Source organism: Macaca mulatta, chromosome 7 (genome assembly GCF_049350105.2).
Source record: "Macaca mulatta isolate MMU2019108-1 chromosome 7, T2T-MMU8v2.0, whole genome shotgun sequence".
Lineage (NCBI taxonomy): Eukaryota > Metazoa > Chordata > Mammalia > Primates > Cercopithecidae > Macaca > Macaca mulatta.
The window spans coordinates 150,960,302-150,983,935 of NC_133412.1; the positions used below are offsets into that span (position 1 = coordinate 150,960,302).

Here is a 23,634-nt window from a genome sequence, read left to right on the forward strand (position 1 = left end):
CATAATGGTTGCTAAGTGGGTTAGTGAAAGAATACCATGAACCCCCAAGCTGAATCAAGTTCAAAATGAAACTAAGTCTTCTAGGCATGATTCATACCGGATATACTGAGCAGGAGCCAGTTTGTCAGCTGCCCGAACTGGCATGGCTGCGGCGACCTTCTGTGATACAGATTTTTCTAAGGCTACTCTTGTCTTTTCTGTTATCTGAAATAGGAAATGTCACATTGAGAGTCTGGAAGTTAATCAGGATGTAAACAGTCATCGAATATATCAATTCCCAGTTACCTCTTTAATAGCTTCTTCATCGGGCCTTTGTAGGTCTGGATCATCTGCATTCATAACTTCCTTTGGAACCAGGTCAGTATATTTGCTATAAATGACCTAAAATGTTCAAACACAAGCAGGCTTAAGAAAAGCAAACAATGAAAAGAAACCTCATTAGCCATTTCAGATGCCAACATGTTCTCTCAGCACACTTAAAAATTTAGGACACTCAGACATTATCTTTTAGATTTTAAAACCAAGGAAGTTTAAAATATATACACAAATTGCTACCTTGGCTGTAAGTCAATAATTTTCCCTTGACCTCATCCATTTAAATTATTTGAGATCTTCTAATCAAGTCAGTATCCAAATAAACCATGCCAATAAAATCGTGCATCGATGATCACTAGAACTTGAAATTAATGATAATATAAATTACCTATAGCACCATTATCTTGGATTACAAACTCATCAGAATTTAAGTCAGGTTACCAAATAATTTCCAAATTCACTGGGCCTGGAAAATTTTATTGACCTCATCCTACTTATAATGCTTCTCTTTTTTGCCATCAACTCTATTTATAGACTAAGAAAATAAACAAGTGCCATAGTTAAAAAACCCAGAACGCTTTCTTCCATGAAAAAAGAAAAAAAAAAGTAAAAGAAAAATATATTCTATATATACAACTTATTTTATATCCATTATCCAATTGAGGCCTGTTACATGACTTCTACTAGGCCCAACATTGTTTCTATTACGCTGACACTGATGTGGCAGGCTCTTAACAAACAGAATATTGGTTACTTTCAGGTCCATCTATACTTCTTAAATATTTTCATAAAAAGTTACGTGGCATATTTTAAAGTAAAAAAGAGATACAGAGGAGCCGATGCGGTGGCTCATGCCTGTAATCCCAACACTTTGGGAGGCTGAGGCGGGTGGATCATGAGGTCAGGAGATCGAAACCATCCTAGCTAACATGGTGAAACCGGGTCTCTACTAAAAATACAAAAAATTAGCCAGGCGTGGTGGCAGGTGCCTGTAGTCCCAGCTACTCGGGAGGCTGAGGCAGGAGACTGGCTTTAACCCGGGAGGTGGAGCTTGCAGTGAGCCAAGAGTGTACCACTGCACTCCAGCCTGGGTGACAGGGGAAGAAACCGCCTCAAAAAAAAAAAAAAAAAGAGAGATACAGAAAATTCAATAAATAATAGGCATTCTACCTTTAATGCTTTCATCAGAAATTCTTTGAGGTACATAAAAAGAAAGGACAACTTATGAATATCAAAGAAAATGAAATTAATAGGCACTTGAGATTTTCAACAAATTATTTTTTGTAGAATTGTTTACCACTGCCAAAGTCTTACATTAATAAGTTTATCATACATTATTCTTTAAAACAATTTAAAGGAAATGCATGCTATTTCTAATTTTCTACTCCAAACAACAGAGCAAAAAAGTGTGAGCCACTTTATGGTTTATGCAACTTGACCTGACTTTGCCTATGCCTTCAATCTCCCCTTACAACTCTCACTTTCTCACTAATTATGCTTCAGTCACACTAGCTCACCTTCTGTTTCTTGAACATAACATACTTTTCCCCAATTCCAGGCCTTTACAGAGTTCTGTTTATCATTCTTCAAGTAAGCTCTCAATCTGTCCGTCTCAGATCAAAGAAGGTCCTCCTTTACCGAGGCGGCTTCTGATTGCCTTGGTAGCAACCCCTCCCGACCTAACCATTTGCTCCATAGCACTGTTTACCTTGATCAAGACTGTTCACAGCATGAAATTATCTACTTGTTTATTATCTGTCTCCCCTATTAAAACAATAAAAACAGGGCTGGGCGCGGGGGCTCACACCTGTAATCCCAGCACTTTGGGAAGCCAAAGCGGGTGGATTACCTGAGGTCAGGATTTCAAGACCAGCCTGAACAACATGGTGAAACCCTGTCTCTCCTAAAAATGGCAAAATTAGCTGGGCATGGTGGTGGGTGCCTGTAATCCCAGCTACATGGGAGGCTGAGGCAGGAGAATCGCTTGAACCCAGGAGGCGGAGGTTGCTGTGAGCCGAGATCATGCCATTGCACTCCAGCCTGAGCAACAAGAGCAAAACTCTATCTCAAAAAAAAAAAAAAAAAAAGTCTCTCCTGTGCTTATAATAATGACTGGTCCTATATTTGATCAATATTTTTTGTACAAGTGAATAAATAAATGAATTTTAGAGATATTCTGTTACACGCTAAAGGTGTTTATTGGCCGGGAACAGTGACTCACGCCCGGGAACAGTGAATCACAGCATTTTGGAAGGCCAAGGTTGGAGGATAGCTTGAGCCCAGGAATTTGAGACCAGCCAGGGCAACACGGCAAGATCCAACTCTATTTTAAAGAATGGATAGATGAATGAATAAATAAATAAGTTTATATTTTAGGCCCTATAGAACTTTCTATAAGCTACTGATTTCCCAGAAAAAACTATCTCACGGCTATACACTAAAATCTCCAGCTTGTTTTTCTCAGGAATGAGAAGAGGGAGCAGGTAAGAAAGCCTAAGATGATTTAGCAAAAAACATGTACTACTGATATGTGAGTTATTAGTGTCACCATACTCTAAAAGTGTTGATTTTGGAAGGGACCATAAAAGCTCACTCTACTGAAAAGAGTGAGGCTCAGTACATTAAGATCATACAGCTACTAACTGCCTCAAAAGTCTTATTTCCTCTCAGCATGGAAAAACCTATACAACCATAAGCTGAAAATTACATAACAATACTAGAAAAAAATACCAATTCTATGAAGAGTTAATCATGAAGAGTTTATCACTTCTCCACAGCAATCGTTATAAGCAAAGGATTCTAAGTAAATGGTTCCCTGCTAGTCATGTGTGTTCAACATAAAGTGTCAATACTAATTTAGCATACAAGAGTCATTTGCTGCTCCTTATTTGGGCATTCCAAAGTTAATAACCCTTCAAATGAACATCAATAAGATTCTAGCATCTCACAAGGCTCAGTGAAGGACATCTGAAGAGCAAGGTTCCTCCGTAGTAATTAATTATAAAACCCACCCCCAATTTTTTTCTTTTCTTTTGTTTTTTTTTTTGAGACAGAGTCTTGTTCACCCCAGCCTGGAGTGCAGTGGCCGGATCTCAGCTCGCTGCAAGCTCTGCCTCCCGAGTTTACGCCATTCTCCTGCCTCAGACTCCCGACTAGCTGGGACTACAGGCGCCCACCACCTTGCCCAGCTAATTTTTTGTATTTTTTAGTAGAGACAGGGTTTCACCGGGTTAGCCAGGATGGTCTCGATCTCCTGACCTCGTGATCTGCCCGTCTCGGCCTCTCAAAGTGCTGGGATTACAGGCTTGAGCCACTGCGCCCGGCCTCCAATTTTTTTTTTCTTTTGAGACAAAGTCTTGCTTTTGTTGCCCAGGCTGGAGTGCAATGGCGTGACCTCGGCTCACTGCAACCTCCGCCTCCCGGATTAAAGCCATTCTCTTGCCTCAGCCTACCAAGTTTCTGGGATTACAGGCGCATGCCACTATGTCCGGCTAATTTTTGTATTTTTAGTAGAGATGGGGTTTCGCCATGTTGGCCAGGCTGGTCTCGAACTCCTGACCTCAGGCGATCCACCCGCCTCAGCCTCCCAAAGTGCTGGGATTACAGGCGTGAGGCACGGCACCTGGCCGAAACCCCAAGTTTTATAGTCTGAGAATTAAATGTGCTGAGGAAACTGAGTACATTCCAGGAGGCAAATGGGCTGGGGAGCATTATCTGAAAAATACAATATACTCTTGAAGGTATCAGAAGCACAAATAAGCTTTGTGAACAAGATAAAGTAGTAACTCATCTGTAAAACAGATATTACAGAAAACAGGCAAATAACTAGACTAAAAGGATAAGCCTGTCAAAACATTCACTATGTGAGGTAGAAAGAAAACGCTATCTAGCTTAGCTACTGTGTGAAATCATACAAACAACATATAATTTATCATGGGGTCAGTTTAAAGTTGTTACAGTTTTTTAGGGGTAATACGTTGAAGGCATTCTTTTGGGTATAGTATGTAACATTTCTTTTCTTTAAGAGACAAGGTTTCATTATATTGCCCAGGCTAGTCTCAAACTCCTGGCCTCAAATGATCCTCCCACCTCGAGCTTCCCAAAGTCCAGGGATTACAGGCATGAGCCAATGCACTTGTCCTGTATGTAATATTTCTTACATAACTATTTCAGAAGGAAAAATACATACACCAAGCCCTTTATTTCAAGATTTATCACTTGGCCGGGTGCAGTGGCTCACACCTGTAATCCCAGGACTCTGGGAGGCCAAGGTGGGCGGATCACCTGAGGTCGGGAATTGGAGACCAGCCTGACCAACATGGAGAAACCCCGTCTCTACCAAAAATACAAAATTAGTCAGGCGTGGTGGTGCAGGCCTGTAATCCCAGCTACTCGGGAGGCTGAGGCAGGAGAATCACCTGAACCCAGGAGGTGGAGGTTGTGGTGAGCCGAGATCAGGCCATTGCACCCCAGCCTGGGCAACAAGAGCAAAACTCCATTTCAAAAAAAAAAAAAGATTTATCACTCAAATCATAATTAGGAAAAAAAAGCATTTGGTTGTATCAAGCTTTACACTAAAAAAACTTTTTCATTCCCAATTTTGCATTACTAATAAGTCGTATACACAGTACTCATTTCCCATGTAGAGAGATCAATTGCCTTAGACTTGTCCTAGAATATTATATCTTAGAATCCTCACTGATTCTTCTCACCTCGTATACCTACCACCTAGCATTTTCCATTCTTTCTCATTCACTGTTAATATTTCAGTGAGAACTCCCTGGTTTCTGAAGAATACCAGACCTCTTGGAAGTAAATCAGAAATCTTGGTCCAAATTCAGAAATCCAATAATCTGTTCAGTCTCAGGAATAACAAATTTTTTAAATCCTATTTTATATATTATGCAGCTCATTTCTATTTCTTCTAAAACAGGAAAATCAGTGATTGTCAAACAGGGCATCACTGCCACCTCTAACTCCTCTCTCCCAGTGCCTTTGTAAATGTGTGAGGTGTTTCTAGTTAAGACAATGGGGGTAGGATGGGGACACCACTAGGATTTATAGGTAGTGCCACTTATGCTAAACACTGTACAATGCTAAAGACGGTCCCAAACAATCAAGTGCTCCCCCAATGCCAATGGCGTGTAATAATTACTCAATTAATGTTGAATTATTCAATGCATTCCAAACTTCATGCATGAATCTATCCACTTCTAGAAAACAAACAAACAAAAAGATATAAACCTGAAAGTGGTCCCAGTTTGGGGTTCTAGTGGCTGCATTATAGACAAAAGGAATGATCTGGCCGAGTATAGTGGCTCATGCCTGTAACTCCAACACTTTGGGAGGCCAAGGTGAGTGGATCACCTGAGGTTAAGAGTTCAAGACCAGCCCAGCCAACATGGTGAAACCCTCTCTCTACTAAAAATACAAAAAAATTTGCTGGGCGTGGTGGTATGCGCCTGTAATCCCAGCTATGTGGGATGGTGAGGCAGGAGAATCACTTAAACCTGGGAGGCAGAGGTTGCAGTGAGCCAAGATTGCACCATTGTACTCCAGCCTGGGCAACACAGCAAGACTCCATCTCAAAAAAAAAAAAACACAAACAAATAAATTTAAAAAAAAAAAGAAAGAAAGAAAAAAAAAAAGGAATAATGCTTTGGAGACCTTATTTGGCCAAGATACTAAACTCCAAAAATAAATAGTTCAGTCTGAACAGTTCTACTCTATTTCGAATACAAAATAATCACCAATACAGACAGTGATTTAAACATCATTCCCTAGAAATCAGATAAAACTCTTGGTTTCTAGTCTTGAAATATAATACAAAATGGACCAAAGCTGTATTTCATTCAAAATAACACAACCTGCCAATGCCAAATTGTTGCCCTTAGATGTTGCTTTTTGCTACCAAATGGGACTGGAGAGGTAGCACATACCAATAAAGAAGAGTGATTACCCCCAAGGAGAGATGCACCAAAACAAAGGCAACTGAAGTGAAGTGAAGGCCTCCATGATATAGGGTACATTTCCAGTATATGTTCTCCATGTATAGGGGCCTAATTTTCCTTTTGCAGGAGTGGACTACACTTCCTCACTGGCTTCAGGAGAAACGGTTTTGTGTTATACAATGAAAACCACTATTATTTGCTGAACCAACACTGGTGGATGCCTTATGTGTCAAACTTTCAGGCAGTAAGGCACCAAAGAGGGAAATACAAATATATAACCCCTACCCTTAAAAACATTATAGTCAAATGATATAGATTATGAGTGAACATACAATTACAACAAAAGGTGATGACTGTTATGATAAACATTGGGAGTAGAGAAGAGGGACACTCAGTCTAGCCAGGGAAGGTCCAAGACAACACCCTGGAATACTGAAGAATGAGTTGAGAACGGAAAGCAATAGAATTAAGTCAGAGAATGAATAAGGGTAGAATTTTCTAGGAAAAAGAATATCCATGGGAAGTCTCAAGAGAGAATGTGTCATATTATGGGAGCTACAAGTAGTTCCTCATGGCAAATATTTATAGGGAATGCCTGAACATTTTTTCTTCTTGGTTGGGCATAGTGTCTCACGTCTGTAATCCCAGCACTTTGGGAGGCTGAAGCAGGTGGATTGCTTGAGGTCAGGAGTTCAAGACCAGCCTAACCAACATGGCGAAACTCATCTCTACTAAAAATACAAAAATGAGCTGGGCCTGGTGGCAAGTGCCTGTAATCCCAGCTACTCAGAAGGCTGAGGCAGAAGAACTGCTTGAGCCGGACAGGCTGAGGTCACAGTGAGCTGAGATTGCCCTACTGTACGCCAGTCTGGGTGACAAAGCGAGATTCGGTCTCAGAAAAAAAGTTTTTTTCTTCTTAACCACCTTGGCTGGGTGCAGTGGTGCACAACTGTAATCCCAACACTGTGGGAGGCCAAAGCAGGCAGATCATTTGAGCTTAGGAGTTTGAGACCAGTCTGGGCAACAAGGTGAAACCCTGTCACTACAAAAAATACAAAAATTAGCCAGGTGTGGTGGTGTGCACCTGTAGTTCCAACTACTCAGAAGGCTTGGGTGGAAGGATCACTTGAGCTCAGGAGTTCAAGGCTGCAGTGAGCCGTTATTGCGCCATTGCACTCCAGCCTGGGTGACAGAGCAAGACTGTGTCTCGAAAACAAACAAGAACACATATAATAGTATTTATTTTATAGTGAAAACAAACAGAATGGCTAAAACTGAACTGTTTATTTCTGGATTTCAGTATTCTGATGAGAGTTGAAGCTAGGCCAGAAAAGTGAGTAAGGGGTCAAGCATGCCACAGCAGCTTAGTCCTTACCCATGGAAGCCATAGAAAGATTTTAATTGTGCACACTTGCGTGTATGTGTATATACATGATGAGAGAGAAAGAAACAGACATGGGTGAATTTGTTTGTTCACGCCAGCAAGAAAAATGGCAACGAGATGGTTCCAGGCTGCAGTAAATCAAGCAAGAAATGAAAACGGCCTGAACTAAGTAGTAGAGAGGGGAATATACTTGAGAAGTGTTAAGAAAATACGATAGTTTACAGAGACTAAATAGATGGAAGGTCTGAGGGAAACAAGAACCAGAATGATTGCTAAGCAGAGAGAACATATGGGCAGTATGTGTCACATGTGAAATTTGAATAGCCTTTGAGCCAGTAAGTCCACATCTAAGAATTTATTTTAAACAAATAATCATGTTTGACAAGATGTTTGTATGTGGATCTTGAATATATTTGTCTATAAAGCTAAAAACCACCAATGCTTAACAAAACTAGCAGATAACCACATGATGGAATCCTATACAGATTAATAAAAAAAAAAAAAATGAAGTAGACCTATATGTACTAATAAAAATTGTCAAATATGTTAAGCAACAAAACAAAACAAAACAAAACAAACCAAGTCAAAGGAAGTTATGGGCATTAGAATCCCATTCATGTAAACAAAAGTTTCTAAGTGTGTATGTATACGTAAAATGAGGATATAAATATCTAAATCCATAACGAAAATGTGGACTTATATGCATCACTGTAGTTAACAGCAATTACCTCTGGGAAGTAAAATAGGAGAAAAGTGAGCAGGACTGCATATACTTGTGACATATACTTATGGTATCTTTTATCATAATATATTATTTGCATAATTTTTTTTTTTGAGACAGAGTCTTGCTCTGTCACCCAGGCTGGAGTGCAGTCGTTCCATCTCAGCTCACTGCAAGCTCTGCCTCCTGGGTTCATGCCATTCTCCTGCCTCAGCCTCCCAAGTACCTGCGACTACAGGTGCCTGCCACCACGCCTGGCTAATTTTTTGTATTTTTAGTAGAGACCGGGTTTCGCCGTGTTAGACAGGATGGTCTCGATCTCCTGACCTGGTGATCCACCCGCCTCAGCCTCCCAAAGTGCTGGGGTTAGAGGCGTGAGTCACTGCATCTGGCCTATTTGTATAATTTTTTTTAATCAATATGATAGTAAGAAAAAATGACTCCCAGGCTTTCAGCATAAACAATTATGAAAATACCACTACCATTTACTGAGTTAGAGAAATAGCAGGTAGATTAAATGGAAAATTATGTATTTAAGTTTGGATTTGATTAAGTAGCACTTTAGGGAAATGCAGATACACTTGCCCTTGTAGACAGTAAGATATAAGGACCTACAGCGCAGCAGAGAATACTGGGCTGGACACAGACTGAACAGTCTATCAGCATATGAGTGGCAAACAAATTACATTAGTTAAAGAGAATGTGCTGTGTTTTTTGGTTAGAGTCACAGAATGATTAAAAGAAAAAATATATATATAAAGAGAATGGGCTGTAAAAAAATGTGTTAAGAGACCTTTGCCAGGGAGCACCTCATCAAACTGGTTTAGGTGAGGCCATTTTGTAGTGACTTGAAGACTGAAAGGAAAGTGAAGAATAGGGCAAAAACAACTCCTGAAAGAAGTCTGAAAAAAGTGAAGAAAATTAGGTGGTAGCTAGAGGGAACACTGAGAGTAGGTACTCAGGGAAAAGCCTATCTTTCAAAAGATAAGAAAGGCCAGGCAGTCTCACGCCTATAATCTCAGCACTTTGGGAGGCCAAGGTGGGTGGATCACAAGGTCAGGAGATTGAGACCATCCTGGCTAACAGTGAAACCCCATCTCTACTACAAATACAAAAAATTAGCTGGGCATGGTGGTGGGCGCCTATAGTACCAGCTACTTGGGATACAGAGCAAGACTCCGTCTCCAAAAAAAAAAAAAAAAGTAGTAGCCAGGTGTGGTGGTGTGTGCTTGTAGTCCCAGTTACTTGGGAGGCAGAGGTGAGAGGATCACTTGAGCCCTGGAGGTCAAGGCTGCAGCAAGCCATGATCTCACCACTGTACTCTAGCTTGGGAGACAGAGGAAGATCCAATCTCAAAAAAATAAAATTAAATTAAAGCCATGATCATTTGTTTAGCAAAGTTATGGCTTTACTGAGGTGGTTGTTATGAAGCAAAAATAAAGCAGAAAACAAAGGCCAGGTATGGTGGCTCACACCTATAATCCCAGTGCTTTGGGAGGCTAAGGAGGGAGGATTGTTTTAGCCCAGGAGTTCACGACCAGCCTGGGCAAAATAGTGAGCCCTCTTCTCCATTAAAAATAAAAAAATTAGCTGGGCATGGTGGTGCGTGCCTGTAGTCCCAGCTACTCAGGAGGCTGAGGTAGGATGATCGCCTGAGCTCAAGAGTTCAAGGTTGCAATGAGCTATGAGGGTGCCATGGTACTACAATCTAAAAAAGAATAAACAAACAAATGACAAGAAAAACAAGCACATTCAAATGCTAACAGGAAAGAGCCATTAGAAGAGGAGAGGTGAAGAACTGTTGAGATTAACTAGTAGGTAAGGTTCCTAAAGAAAGAGGGAAGGGATTGAGATCCAGAACACATATGGCAAGATTAGGTGTAGATCCAGGCGCAGTAGCTCACGCCTGTGATCCCAGCACTTTGGGTGGTGGAGGCAGGAGGATTGCTTGAGCCCAAAACTTCAACACCAGCTTGAGCAACATAGGGATATCCCACCTCTACAAAAAAATAATAAATTAGCCGGGCATGGTGGTGCACACCTGGGGTCTCAGCCACTTGAGAAGCTGAGGTGGGAGGATTGCTTGAGCCCAGAAAGTTGAGGCTTCAGTGAGCCATGATCATGATCACTGCACTCCAGCCTGGGCAACTGAAGAAGACCCTGTCTCAAAAAAACAAAAAATAAAAATAAAAAAAAGATTAGGCTTAGACAGAAGAAGGCATTTGATGCAAAAACAAAAGTAAAAGTCAAAGAAAAAACACAGTGCAGGATGAAGAAAATTGACAATTTTCTTCCAATAGTCTTTATATCCAAATAGATGGGGGAGTCACCTGCTAAGAATGAGATGGGATGAGAGGAGTAGGAATTAAAGTTTGGCAGGAATACCAAGGGAGCTGAGCTGAAACAGGAGATATAAATCTGCATGACTGCATAATTGTCTTCCCCCAAAGCTCAGCAGCCATGATGCAGAAGAAAAGGATGGGTTGTTAGTGTTATTTTAGAGGGTAAATTGAAAAAGTTTGCGGGGGACAGAGAGGCAAATGATAGGTACTGAAAGCTCTCAAGTATTTTTCCAAACATCATCAGTTCTAAAGAAATCTTTCACTTCTATCTTGAGTATTTATTTACAAGGAAAAAAAAAACAAAAAACTAGGTCTTCTTAAAAATAGTTCCTTGGCCCTGAGTGTAGCTGTTCTGTGATGAGATTATTTTAAGCAAATTTTATTTTTGGCCTATGGATTACTTCGTAGCAGGGCCATCCTAAATCTGGATAGCAAATGCTAGTTTTGTATTTAATTTAGGGCAAAGGAAGTTTGTGTAATTTAGTATATTCAAATGAACTATTAAATACCTAAGTACTCTAAGTACATGGAGGAAATCAGTAAAGACTACAGGAAAAAACTAGAAGAAACTACAGGAGAAATTAAAAGTTGATGGTAAGGCTCTGGGATTGCAGATTTTAAAAAATTTACTGGCAGTTTTAGAATGCTAGTAATATAAAGTAACTTTTAAAATGTACTTTTTTCCCCCTTTTAAAACAAGGTATTGCCACCCAAGCAAGAGTGCAGTGGCTTGCTGTATCCTCAAACTCTTGGGCTCAATCAAACCTCCTGCCTCTGCTGCTCAAGTAGCTGGGAATATAGGTACAAACCACCAGGTCCAGCCATTGCTACTTTTAACATAATTCAAACAGCAAGAAATTCATCATGTCCACAAAATTTAAAATATTTCCTAAAATATTTATCATTGAGGGAAAACATGAGAGGATTACCTTGTCTTTTGACTGTCCTTGTCGAGCGATTGCATCATATTTAATTTTTCCTTCAGAATCCACCTGAATGGCCAGTGCATTCGACATTTTTTTCTTTCGTCCCATATCCAGTGGATACTGGGCCACATGGATCTCTGGGAAGGCACCTCCATCTCCAAAATCCTACACATTAGAAGTAGTTAAATAAAATAGTTAATCATCATTTGACATTCAAGATATATTCATTCATTCAACAAGTAATTGTTGAGTCCTTAGTATGTTAGATGCTAGAGATACAGCAGAGGTCCCTGTCTCTTGCGGAGTTTACATTCTAGTAGGCAAAGATAGAAAAAAACACATTCTTTGGCTTGTGATAAGTACCATGAAGGTAACATAAAAATCAAGACTGGGAAAAGGGGCTACTTTTGATAGGATGGTTGGGGACAGCCTTTGTGAAGAAGTAACATGTGAGCTAAAGCCTAAATGATTAGAAAGCAGTCATGGGAAGATGTGTGTACACACACACACACACACACACACACACACACACACACACAGACAGACAGGAAGCATTTTCTAGACGGATCAAATAGCCAACGTGAAGGCCCTGCTGCAAGAATGAGCTTGGCATATTTTAGGAAATGAGAATTCAGTGGGGCTAACAGCTTAATAAGGACAGCAGAGCTTGAGGCACAAGTTATATGAGTAAAAAACACCAGATCATGAAGGGACTTACAGAATATAGCAAGACAATGTGGATTTCATATATGCAGGACAAAACTAAGCAAAATGGCTAGGACAAGGCAAAATATATGTGCATATATTTTAGCATATATATACATATTTTAGTGAGGAACAGGTAAAGCTACATTTGGGGCAGAAATATAAAAGATTTTTTCTTGGAATCAGATTTTATTAACATATTATTTATTCATTGTTATGTGAGAAGCAAATGAATACAACAGGAAGGATCCAGAAATGAGTTTACTACATTTCTACTAGTGATTATACATAATTATTTAGGAGAGAGAACTGAGACTGCTAAAGTAGAACAAGCTAAATAAAGTTTGCTGATGAAATGTAATATTTTGAAAAGGTTTATCAAGCAAACATGAGGATCAAGTATAATTTTTAAGTAGTGTTAAAAAATTTAGCAGTATTTGCTTAGTACACTTTAAACATGATTCACACTTGTATTATCTCATTTAATCCTTGTAACTCTTTAACATCATTGTATTTTAAAAGGAAACATTCAGGTTTAGAAAAATTAAGCGGTTTTCCTGAGATCTCGCAGGTATTATATGCAGCACCTGAACCAGATCGTTTGAAACTCCGAAAAGCTTTGTATTTTCTACTACTATGAAATACCTTTCTTTTAGCTCAAAACAGCCAAACGAGTACTATTAAGAAATGATAGAAAACACAAATTAAATTTAATCATTTAGAGGGGGTTTGACAGAAAAAAAAAAGAAAATATTCACTTTTACAAGACCTCTTTAAGTAATACTCCGTTAGATCTAAGATATATGAGTTCCTAAGTACAATATGCTTATTTGCTAAAGAGATGTTTGAAGTTTTTGAAAACCAAGAGAATAACGCTGAGAGACATTTTCTTGTAAATGAGAAAGAGTTAAAGCATTCCTAAGAAAAGTGCTTCCGGTACCCAGGCCATCAATCTGACACATGCTTGGATTTGCTAGAGTTTTTCAACTATAATAAGCACTTCAGAACTGTAGATGTAGCATTATGTGGTCATTAAGATTGCCAGAAAATCACAGCTTTTATTTTGAAAACTAGAATAAAATGCCTTCTTCCACAGAACATTCACTCCCCTCAAGCAGCATCCATAGCATTTCCAGATTAGCTGGCCATTTCAACTTGATTTTCAAATAAACTGTTCTGTTCCACCAGGATATATGAAACCACTAATAGTCAAGTAGGAATCTAAAAACCTAATAGCAACCAAGTATTGTAATGCTGAAATGCATGGATGAGATTTCCATTCTATGTAAGGTGATGCCTGTCACCCTCATGGTGCAACCTATTGACAGACCAAACAATATTTATAATGCCTCAACAGAGACACTCAACTCCTCTATTAGATGACGCCGCCAATCACTACTTTTTTTCCCCAGGTAAGACTCCTTGATAATCTTTCATCTTGCTCTGCCTCCCACAAATTACACTATCAGAGAAAACAAAAGCAACAAAAATCCCTTAATAATTGCAATATGACTGGCCTTCACACACCAGCATTCATAAGGACCAGAGGAAAGCTGACAAAAAAACAACAAAAAAACCTACATGTGGGTTTTTTGGAATACATAGGACAAGATATGATCTAGTTGGGTGTTCCTCTTATAAACTCTAATAAAGAGTATGAGCCAGGTACGGTGGCTCACAGCTGTAATCCCAGCACTTTGGGAGGCCGAGGCAGGTGGATCACGAGGTCAGGAGTTCAAGACCAGCCTGACCAAGATGGTGAAATCCCGTTTCTACTAAAAATACAAAAAAATTAGCCGGGCGAGGTGGCGGACGCCTGTAATCCCAGCTATTCGGGAGGCTGAGGCAGAGAACTGCTTGAACCCGGAAGGCGAGGTTGCAGTGAGCTGAGATTGCGCCACTGTACTCCAGTCTGGTGACAGAGCAAGACTCCGTCTCAAAAAAAAAAAAAAAAAAAAAAAGTCTGGTAGCCAGGGGACTGAGATATGGAAGAGATTGAGAATACAGATGGCTTCTGGTAGGACTCTAAGCTACAACTATCAATTCAGTGGATACTACGATCACTACTTGAAGGCATGTGAAAAAAGGCATGAGCCCTTCATACTTGTGAAGTAAAAATCATAACCAGTAAGGACAGAACAAAGAAAAGTGATGGGGTGATGGCTGGGCTTAATGGCTCACACCTGTAATCCCAGCACGTTGGGAGGCCAAGGCAGGTGGATTGCTTGAGGTCAGGAGCTCAAGACCAGCCTGGCCAACATGGCGAAACTCTGCCTCTACTAAAAACACAAAAATTAGCCAGGTATGGTGATGCGCGCCTATAATCCCAGCTACTCGGGAGGCTGAGGCAGAGGTTGCAGTGAGCTGAGATCGCACCCCTACACTCTAGCCTGGGTGACAGGGCGAGATTTTTGTCTTTAAAATAAAAAAAAAAAAAAAAGAAAAGTGATAAAACGAAAATAACTGGGAATGATATAGACACTTCAGATTTTTAATAGGGCAGATGTATTTGTTGGGACATGAAGAAGCAAAATATGCAGGAATCAGAAGGAATACTGAGAGAGAAGGAAAAGGCTTGATTAAAGTGGAGGGAGTCCTGAGGAGGAAATATGTGTCTCAAATGTTTGCTTTTCTCCCTAGTGAAGACAGTGGTCAAGCATGGCAACGCTGCCCTAGAATCAGGGAAAGGAATATGTATTAAATTAATGTAGGCCAGGTGCGGTGGCTCAGGCCTGTAATCCCAGCACTTTGGGAAGCCGAGGCAGGTGGATCACCTGAAGTCAGGAGTTCAAAACCAGCCTAGCCAACATGGTGAAACCCTGTCTTTACTAAAAATATAGAAAATTAGCTAGGCATGGTGGCCTGTGCCTGTAAAATCCCGGCTACTTGGGAGGCTGAGGCAGGAGAATCACTTGAACCTGGGAGGCGGAGGTTGCAGTGAGCTGAGATCACACCACTGCACCCCAGCCTGGGAAATGCAGTGAGATTCCATCCCAAAAATAAAACTAATTAATTAATGTAAAGGATCCTGAGTAATTAGAATAGGTGCTGCCAAGGAAGCTTGCTCTTTTTATTTTTATTTTTTATTGAGACAGAGTTTTGCTGTTGTTGTCCAGGCTGGAGTGCAACGGTGCGATCTCGGCTCACTGTAACCTCCGCCTCCCAGGTTCAAGCAACTCTCCTGCCTCAGCTTCCGGAGTAGCTGGGATTACAGGCACGAGCCACCACGCCTGGCTAATTTTGTATTTTTAGTAGAGATGGGGTTGCTCCATATTGGTCAGGCTGGTCTCAAACTCCTGACCTCAGGTGATCCGCCCGCCTCGGCCCCCCAAAGTGCTGGGATTACAGGTGTGAGCCACTGTGCCCGACCGGAGGCTTGTTCTTTGGCAACAAGCTAGCAATAGAAAGGGCTATTCCAGATGGTTCCTTCTCTCTCATTGCCTTCAAATCAACCAAATTTTGTCTCTTATACCCACAAAAACATATTTAACCTATATATCATATATATATTAACATTCTCAAATTAAAGGTAAGAAAACAAGTGAAGAGAAAGAAATTAGCAAAGGAAGTGCTACTGGAGTTTTTCCCTGAAAGAAAGTTCTCTCTTCAGGGTTATGTGGTATTACTGGAGGGGAGGAGGAGGAGCCCAAACATGAAATCCACTTTCATCTCTCTTATCTTTTTACCTTCCCATTATTTTCCATATGCTATAATTCCTGGATTTACAAAATGTTAGTTTTCTGGTAAATATTTAATAGTTTGATATAGGAATAGACAAATGGTACAATTCTCTAGTGACCACAAAGCAGTGACAGATAATAAGCAAAAAGAAAATGATACATCTTCTGAGCAAAATATACATCTTGAGAGCGCATAACCAGAATTTCTATCACACTGACATTCATAATCAGAGGTCCTAACATTTAAATTTATGTTATAGTGTGCTATAAATTTCAGCACAACTTAATAAATTTAAACTTAAGATCCATATGTACCTCTAATAACCGAGGTATCCAGCCTTTCCGGTATCCGTACGGAGGAGGCTCTCTTCGGGAGGAGACCAGTGAGGTCTGCCGCGATCTTTGGGATCTTGCCTTTTCTTCAGCCTCAAGCTGGTCCTGAGATAGCTGAGTAGGTGCGGGTAAAAAGCTATAAGCAAAGATAATAAAAGTCAGAAATTTAAAAAACGCTTATGTTTAATTTGACCACTGCAACTTGGCCACAGAGACAAATTTTCCTACAATGCTTTTACTTTTCAGCGAAACAGCCGATTTTTCAATGATTTATGGTAGTACTCAATATTAGTCATTTTATAACATGTGGAAGACAGAAGTACTCAAAGACACACAGTAAAAACATCTGACTAGGACAATAGCAAATGATGTCCAGAATAAAAAATTAACATATATTTCATATAATAGACAAACTCTTAAGCATTTATGCTTCCGTATTTCCCTTTTTTTTTTTTTTTTTTTTTGAGAAAAAGTCTCACTCTGTTGCCCAGGCTGGAATACAGTGGTACCATCTCCACTCTGTGCAACCTCTGCCTCCTGGGTTCAAGTGATTCTCCTGCCTCAGCCTCCCAAGTAGCTGGGATTACAGGCATGTGTCACCACACCACGCTAATTTTTGCAATTTTAGTAGAGATGGGATTTCACCATGTTGGCCAGGCTGGTCTTGAACTTGACCTCAAGTAATCCGCTGACTTCGGCCTCTCAAAGTGCTGGAATTACAGGCGTGAGCCACCACATTTGGCCACGCTTCCATATTTGTCTTTTTTTTTTCTTTTTGAGACAGAGTCTCTCTGTGTCACCCAGGCTGGAGTGCAGTGGCACCATCTCGGCTCACTGCAGCCCCCACCTCCTGGGTTCAAGTAATTTTCCTGCCTCACTCTCCCAAGTAGCTGGGATTACAGATGTGCGGCATCACACCCAGCTAATTTTTGTATTTTCAGTAGAGACAGGGTTTCACCATGTTGGCCAGGTTGGTCTCGAACTCCTGACCACAGATGACCTGCCTGCCTCGGCCTCCCAAAGTGCTAGGATTACAGGTGTGAGCCACCACACTCAGCCTGTTTCCATATTTCTTATAACAAGCAAGTAAACATTCCTAAAAATCCAGGGATAAACTGTCCAGTATATACTTGCTATTCTTATACTCCTTTTATTTTTTTTGAGACAGAGTCTCGTGCTGTTGCCCAGCCTCGAGTGCAGTGGAGCAAACTCGGCTCACTGAAACCTCTGTCTCCTGGATTCATGTGATTCTCATGCCTCAGTCTCCCAAGGAGCTGGGATTACAGGTGCGTGCCACCACACCCCTAATTTTTGTATTTTTAGTAGAGACAGGTTTTTGTCATGTTGGCCCATGTTGGTCAGGCTGGTCTCAAACTCCTGACCTCAAGTGATCCATCAGCCTCACCCTCCCAAAGTACTAGGATTACTGGCATGAGCCACCATGCCTGGCTACTCCTTATTTTTAACATTTTTACCCTTATGCTCCTTAAACTACTTCAGTGTAAATACAAAAGAACTAGGATTAGAACAAAGAGGTAGCTAAAATAAACACGAGTTGTATATTTAAGTGCCAAGGGAATCTAGAATGAAATTTAAAACTTAGAGGCCAGGCCAGCCATGGTGGCTCACACCTGTAATCCCAGCACTTTGGGAGGCCGAGGTGGGTGGATCACCTGAGGTCAGGAGTTCAAGACCAGCCTGACCAACATGGTGAAACCCTGTCTCTACTAAAAATACAAAATTAGCCGGGCGTGATGGTGCGTGCCTGTAATCCCAGCCACTTGGGAGGCTGAGGTAGGAGAATCACTTGAACCCGGTAGGTGGAGGGTACAGTGAGCCAAGATTGCATCATTGCACTCTAGCCTGGGCAACAACAGCAAAACTCCTTCTAAAACAAACAAACAACAACAACAAAAAAACTTAAGAGACCAAAGAATCAAAGCAAAAGCCCTGAAGATGCAGCTTATTCTTTAGTCAAGGTAACCTTTCTACTAAACTGTTCTTAACAACTTTTAAGTATTAAAGTATTATAGTGATACTCTAAAGTACTACAAAAGGATCCTGATGGCTGAATATGGAGAAAACAACCTTAGTTCCTTTGTGATTCTTGGATAGGAAGCATACCTAAGTAGCAGAGCTTATTAATTATTCAAAAATATTTATTATTTGGGTTCAAGCACTATGCTAGGCATGAGACTATAAACGGAGTCTTGCAGAGACAGAGAACAAAAAAAAAATCACACAAATCTATAATTACACATGTTAAGTTATGATGTTAAGATACAGATGCTATGAGTCTACATGATAGGGATCTAATCCAGTCTGGGGCGGTAAGTGATGGCTAGGCTTAGATTTCAGATCTGACCTATGCCACTTACTAACCTGGATAAGCTACTTACCTCTCTGAATCTGTTTTCTCATCTGTAATAATAGTTCATAAGAGTATCTACTTCATAAGGTTCTTATAAATATTAAATGAGAGAAATCCATGAACCTGTTGGCATAGTATCTAGGCACTTTCAATACAGGTTCCATATGTTTGATAGTTTTAGGGCTGTACCATGACTCTTCCAGTTTGGGTTAAATGCCCGTCTCTATGCTCCCCTACAACCCTCTATATACCACTACTACAACATTATCTTACTGTACTGCAATCATCTACTCATTTATCTACTCTGTTTTCACAAGACTGTGAGCAGCTCTGCAGGAATCACACCTTATACTTCTTTCATCCCTAATGCTCCAAGACTTTTAACTTCACAGCTGGAGCTCCTTAAATGCTGTAGGAGAAATAAATACACTCTTCCCCGGCACTCACCATCTTCATTTCGCTATAGCCTTCTTATCTTACCTTAAGCCATCTCAGGATCTTTACATTGGCTATTCCTTCCGCCATAAAATCTATCTGTCTGTCTGTCTCAATCAATTACAATTTTTCCGGCTGGGCGAGGTGGCTCACACCTGTAATCCCAACACTTTGGGAGGTCAAAGCAGGTGGATTACTTGAGGCCAGGAGTTCAAGACCAGCCATGCCAACATAGTGAAGCCCTGTCTCTACTAAAAATACAAAAATTAGCCAGGCATGGTGGCGGATGCCTGTAATCCCAGCTGAGGCAGGAAAATCACTTGAACCTGGGAGGTGGAGTTTGCAGTGAGCTGAGATTGCTCCACTGCACTCCAGCCTGGGTGAGAGTGAGACTCTGCCTCAAAAAACAAAACAAAACAAAACAAAACAAAACATAACCAAAAAAACAAAAACGAAAACACAGAACAAATTTTCGTATGCTTTTATAGAAAACTCTTCTCCAGATGTCTTCTTCTGTGACTGCTCCTTGAGGAGCAGGGCTATCCCATAGGCAGTATGCCTAGAGTAGCCCCAGATCTTTCAACAGCTTGCATCTTAGCACTCATGTCTCTGCTCAGTTACCTCTCTCTAGAGCTGTTTTCTGACCATCTTACCCAAAATAGCCACTTCACCCCAAACTTTGAGTCACTCTCTAACCCTCTTTTATTCCTAGCGTGTATTACCTGAAATTGCATTATGATTTTACTCATAGTCTTTCTATCCCAGTAGAATGTAAGCTCCATGTGGATAGAGTATAAAATTAAAACAAATTCAGTTTCTCCTATTATTTCACTCAACAATCAACAACACACAACACTTCTGATACCAGATACATGATGGTTTTTCCCCACGTATCAAGCAAGCTATCAATTGTTTACTGGACACCAGTCAAGTGTCCTCTAATTCAATTCATTTTTGATGTTATCTACCTGGAGATAGTGTCAGATGTCACAGGTCGAGGGCTCAGTCCCTCAAGACTGCCCTTACTTCAGATGCCAATAGTAGGTCCAGGTCACCGGCCAACTGACTACAAACCAGGGTTCCCATGACCTCATCCTCAGGTTCAACTAATTTGCTAGGGTAGCTCACAGAACTCAGGGAAATGCGTTTACTGGTTTAAAGGATGTTACAAAGAATACTGAGGAACCCCAGATGGTAGGTATGGAAAGCTCTGGAGTCCCCAAGACTGGTCATTTGAATACTGCATTCTGCCACTGCAATTTTAAGCACACAATACCCATGACAGGCCACACGATGTGGTGGCTGAGATGGGTGGATCACTTAAGCCCAGTTCAAGAACAGGCTGGGCAACATGGCAAAACCCCACCTCTACTAAAAAACCAAAAATTAACTGGGCATCAAGGCAAGCGTCTATAGTCCCAGCTACTCTGAGGCAGGAGGATCACCTGAGCCTTGGGAGGTTGAAGATGCAGTGGGCTGTGATTGGGTCACTGCACTCCAGCCTGGGCAAGAGTGAGACCCTGCATCAAAAAATAAAATAAAAAAATACCCATCACATTTCTAGAAATTTTTCCTGTGTGTCCATTTCAAATTCCACCTTTTCCACGAAGTCTCCCCTCATAACTTTACTAGTCTATGACACAGTGTCTCACACCTGGAGGGTACTCAAATGTTTGCTGCCTGTAACATTTACTAAAGAAAAAACTCTTGGCTGGGCATGGTAGCTCATGCCTGCAATCCCAGCAGTTTGGGAAGCCTAGGTGAGAAGACTGATGGAGGCCAGGAGTTGAAGACCACCCTGGCCAACGCAGTGACACCCCATTTCTAGCTTTTTATTAAAAAAAAATTCAGATGCCGGGCATGGTGGCTCACGCCTGGCACTTTTGGAGGCCGAAACAGGAGGACTGCTTGAGGCCAAGAGTTAAAGACCAACCTGGCCAACATAGCAAGACTCCATCTCAAAAAAATAGTTTTTTAAAAAAAAAGGCAAAAAAATTTTTAGAAAGGAGAGGGGAAAGAAAACTCTCCAGCCCACACAACTTATTCCATCTAATTCTTTTTGCACTAAGGTTAGTATAACACAAATGTGCATTTTGTGTTCTGTGATTGTTTTATGTCTGTATACCTTGTACCCCATCTTCCCTGTTGCCAAAGACAGATTTTCTTCTGTGTACACAATCCCCAGGACAGAGCAAAGCACCAACAGTAATTCCCAAAGTAATTTTTTGGATTCATACTGTCATCAGCCAGAAAAAAACAAAAAAACATGCGTGAGGAGAATGAAGGGTGTTAAGAGGGCTCAAGTTGATGTCCTAAAAGGACTACTTTCTCTACAACCTTCCTGAACACTAGACTTTTCCTGTTCAGTTCGCATGTAAAGTTTTCCCACTTAAGGTGGGGCAGCAACGTTGGGGACTAGCAGGGGTAGCGTAACTTCTCGGACTCTCCCACTGGAAAGCATCTTTTTCTTAAAGGCAAGGAGCACTTTACAGACAGTTACTAAGGTAACCGAAAACAGCAAAACTCTGAGGTGGTTCTATCTACGGAAGAAATTCTAAGCTCCAAAGTTAAAGTGCGGAGCAGTGGCGCATATCAGCAGACAGCTGCCACTAGTGTGGCTCATTTAAATCTCTGTTCAGCTCCGGGTCCCTTTTTTCAGGAATCCTTGTTTCGGGACACAGGCAAACGGCCGGAAAGCCGCGCAGTCGCAGCCCGTGCGCTTCACTCCGCCCAAATAAGCCACTACCGTCCCCAACCCCTTCTTGTTCGCCCGAGCCGCGGACCTGAGGGAGCGTTATTCGCTCCCCGCAAGATGCTTAAGCGAAAAATGCAGTCTTCAGTGTCTGAGGCCACGCCGCGGCTTTCGGCCTCGGTGAGGGGTGAACTAAACCCGGGAAACCGCGGAAAGACCCCAGCTTCGACTAGGCCTAGTCGTAGCGGCGGCCAGCGGGAGGACGTAGCCGTAGTTTTGGCCCACGTCATTCTGTGCCCCGGGTCAGGTCACCGCCCCAAGAGTATGGGAAGAGAAATGAAAAAGATTGGTACTCCCAGACCCTTCCGTATCGAGGACCCCAATCAACAACCCACCTGGTGAGCGCCATCTTCTTCCGCTTCTTCCAGCGCGAGCGACAGCACCGCGGGGCGGGTCTTTCCAGATGATGAGGAGCGGAAAGGAAGGAGCGCGCGATGCGCAGGCGCTCTGGCCGAAAGGCCTTCTGGGATTTGTAGTTCTTTGAACGGGAGTACCATTCGTTTCTATTCTGACCGGACCAAGCGGTTATCAAGGAATAATCTCTTCAGCTAGCAACAAATACATAACTCGATCGCTTATATGCGACATGATAGGGCGTTCCCTAGGCAAAATATCAAAGATAGAGGGAGATGCTGTTTAGGCCGCTTTATTACGTTCCTTACTCAGCCCCATTCCCCCAGAAAGGGTACAAAATACAAAAGCTTCCCCGGGACAGCTCTGTAAGTGAAAGGGTGATAGGGAGTTTAAAACGATAGGTAATAGTGAGACTGGCTAATGGAGAGTTCTTGGACTCTGAAAACATTCATACTCAAAACTTTTCTTTAAACCGTATCCTCCTACCACCCAAAACAATCTCCTGGGGAGATATTTTGTAATCCTTGGTAATTTACCGAGCGTCTGGGTTCCCTGCCCAGGGTATGACAAGGCTGAAATCTCATAGGAGGCTCTGGAGAAAAATCCATCTTCTAACTCATTCTTGTTTGCAGAAATCAGTTCCTGGCGGTTGTGGGATCGACTTCCCTGTTTTGTTGTGTGCTGCTAGTGGTGGCCACCCTCAGCTCCTAGGGATCACTCTCAACTCCTTCCCACATGAACCCTATTTATTGGTAGTTCACAACATGGATGTTTGCTTGCTCCCGGGCCAGCTGAAGCACATCTTTCTGTCTCCTCTTCTGCCACCGTTGGAGAAAAATGCTCTGCTTTTAAAGGGCTCGTGTGATTAGATCAGGCTTACCTGGATAATCTCCCTGTTTTGAGATCAACTCTTGGCCGGGCGCGGTAGCTCACACCTGTAATCCTAGCACTTTGGGAAGCCGGGGCGGTCGGATTGTCTGAGCTCAGGGGTTCCACACTAGCCTGGGCAACATGGTGAAACTCTGTCTCTACTAAAAATACAAAAATTATCTGGGTGTGGTGGTGTGCTCCTGTAGTCCCGGCTACTCGGGAGGCTGAGGCAGGAGAATCGTGTGAATCGGGAGATGGAGGTTGCAGTGAGCCGAGATCACGCCACTGCACTCCAGCCTGGCGACAGAGTGAGACTCCGTCTCAAAAAAAAAAAAAAAAAAAAAAAGCTGGGTGTGGTGGTGTGCTCCTGTTTTCCCAGCTACTAGGGAGGCTGAGATACAAGAATTGCTTTAACCCAGGAGGTGGAGGTTGCAGTGAGCCGAGATGGCATCATTGCACTCCAGCCTGCGTGACAGTAAAATTCTGTCTCCAAAA

General features: G+C 41.7%; 2 protein-coding genes across 3 annotated transcripts in view; both read right to left on the reverse strand.

The window, feature by feature from the left end:
* The window catches only part of SNW1 (SNW domain containing 1), a 43,731-nt gene extending 21,438 nt beyond the window's left edge, over positions 1 to 22,293 (reverse strand). For both annotated transcript variants that reach the window (XM_028851722.2, XM_028851721.2), the window contains exons 1-5: positions 22,251 to 22,293; positions 16,340 to 16,493; positions 11,643 to 11,804; positions 286 to 381; positions 98 to 204 (exon numbers count right to left, since the gene is read on the reverse strand). In XM_028851722.2, coding sequence (XP_028707555.1) covers positions 98 to 204; positions 286 to 381; positions 11,643 to 11,804; positions 16,340 to 16,493; positions 22,251 to 22,264 — 533 coding nt within the window. In that variant the 5' untranslated portion in view covers positions 22,265 to 22,293. The remainder of the gene's footprint in view (positions 1 to 97; positions 205 to 285; positions 382 to 11,642; positions 11,805 to 16,339; positions 16,494 to 22,250) is intronic.
* Positions 1 to 23,634, reverse strand: part of ALKBH1 (alkB homolog 1, histone H2A dioxygenase) — a 188,583-nt gene that overhangs the window by 64,308 nt on the left and 100,641 nt on the right. The gene's annotated exons all lie outside the window — the stretch shown is intronic.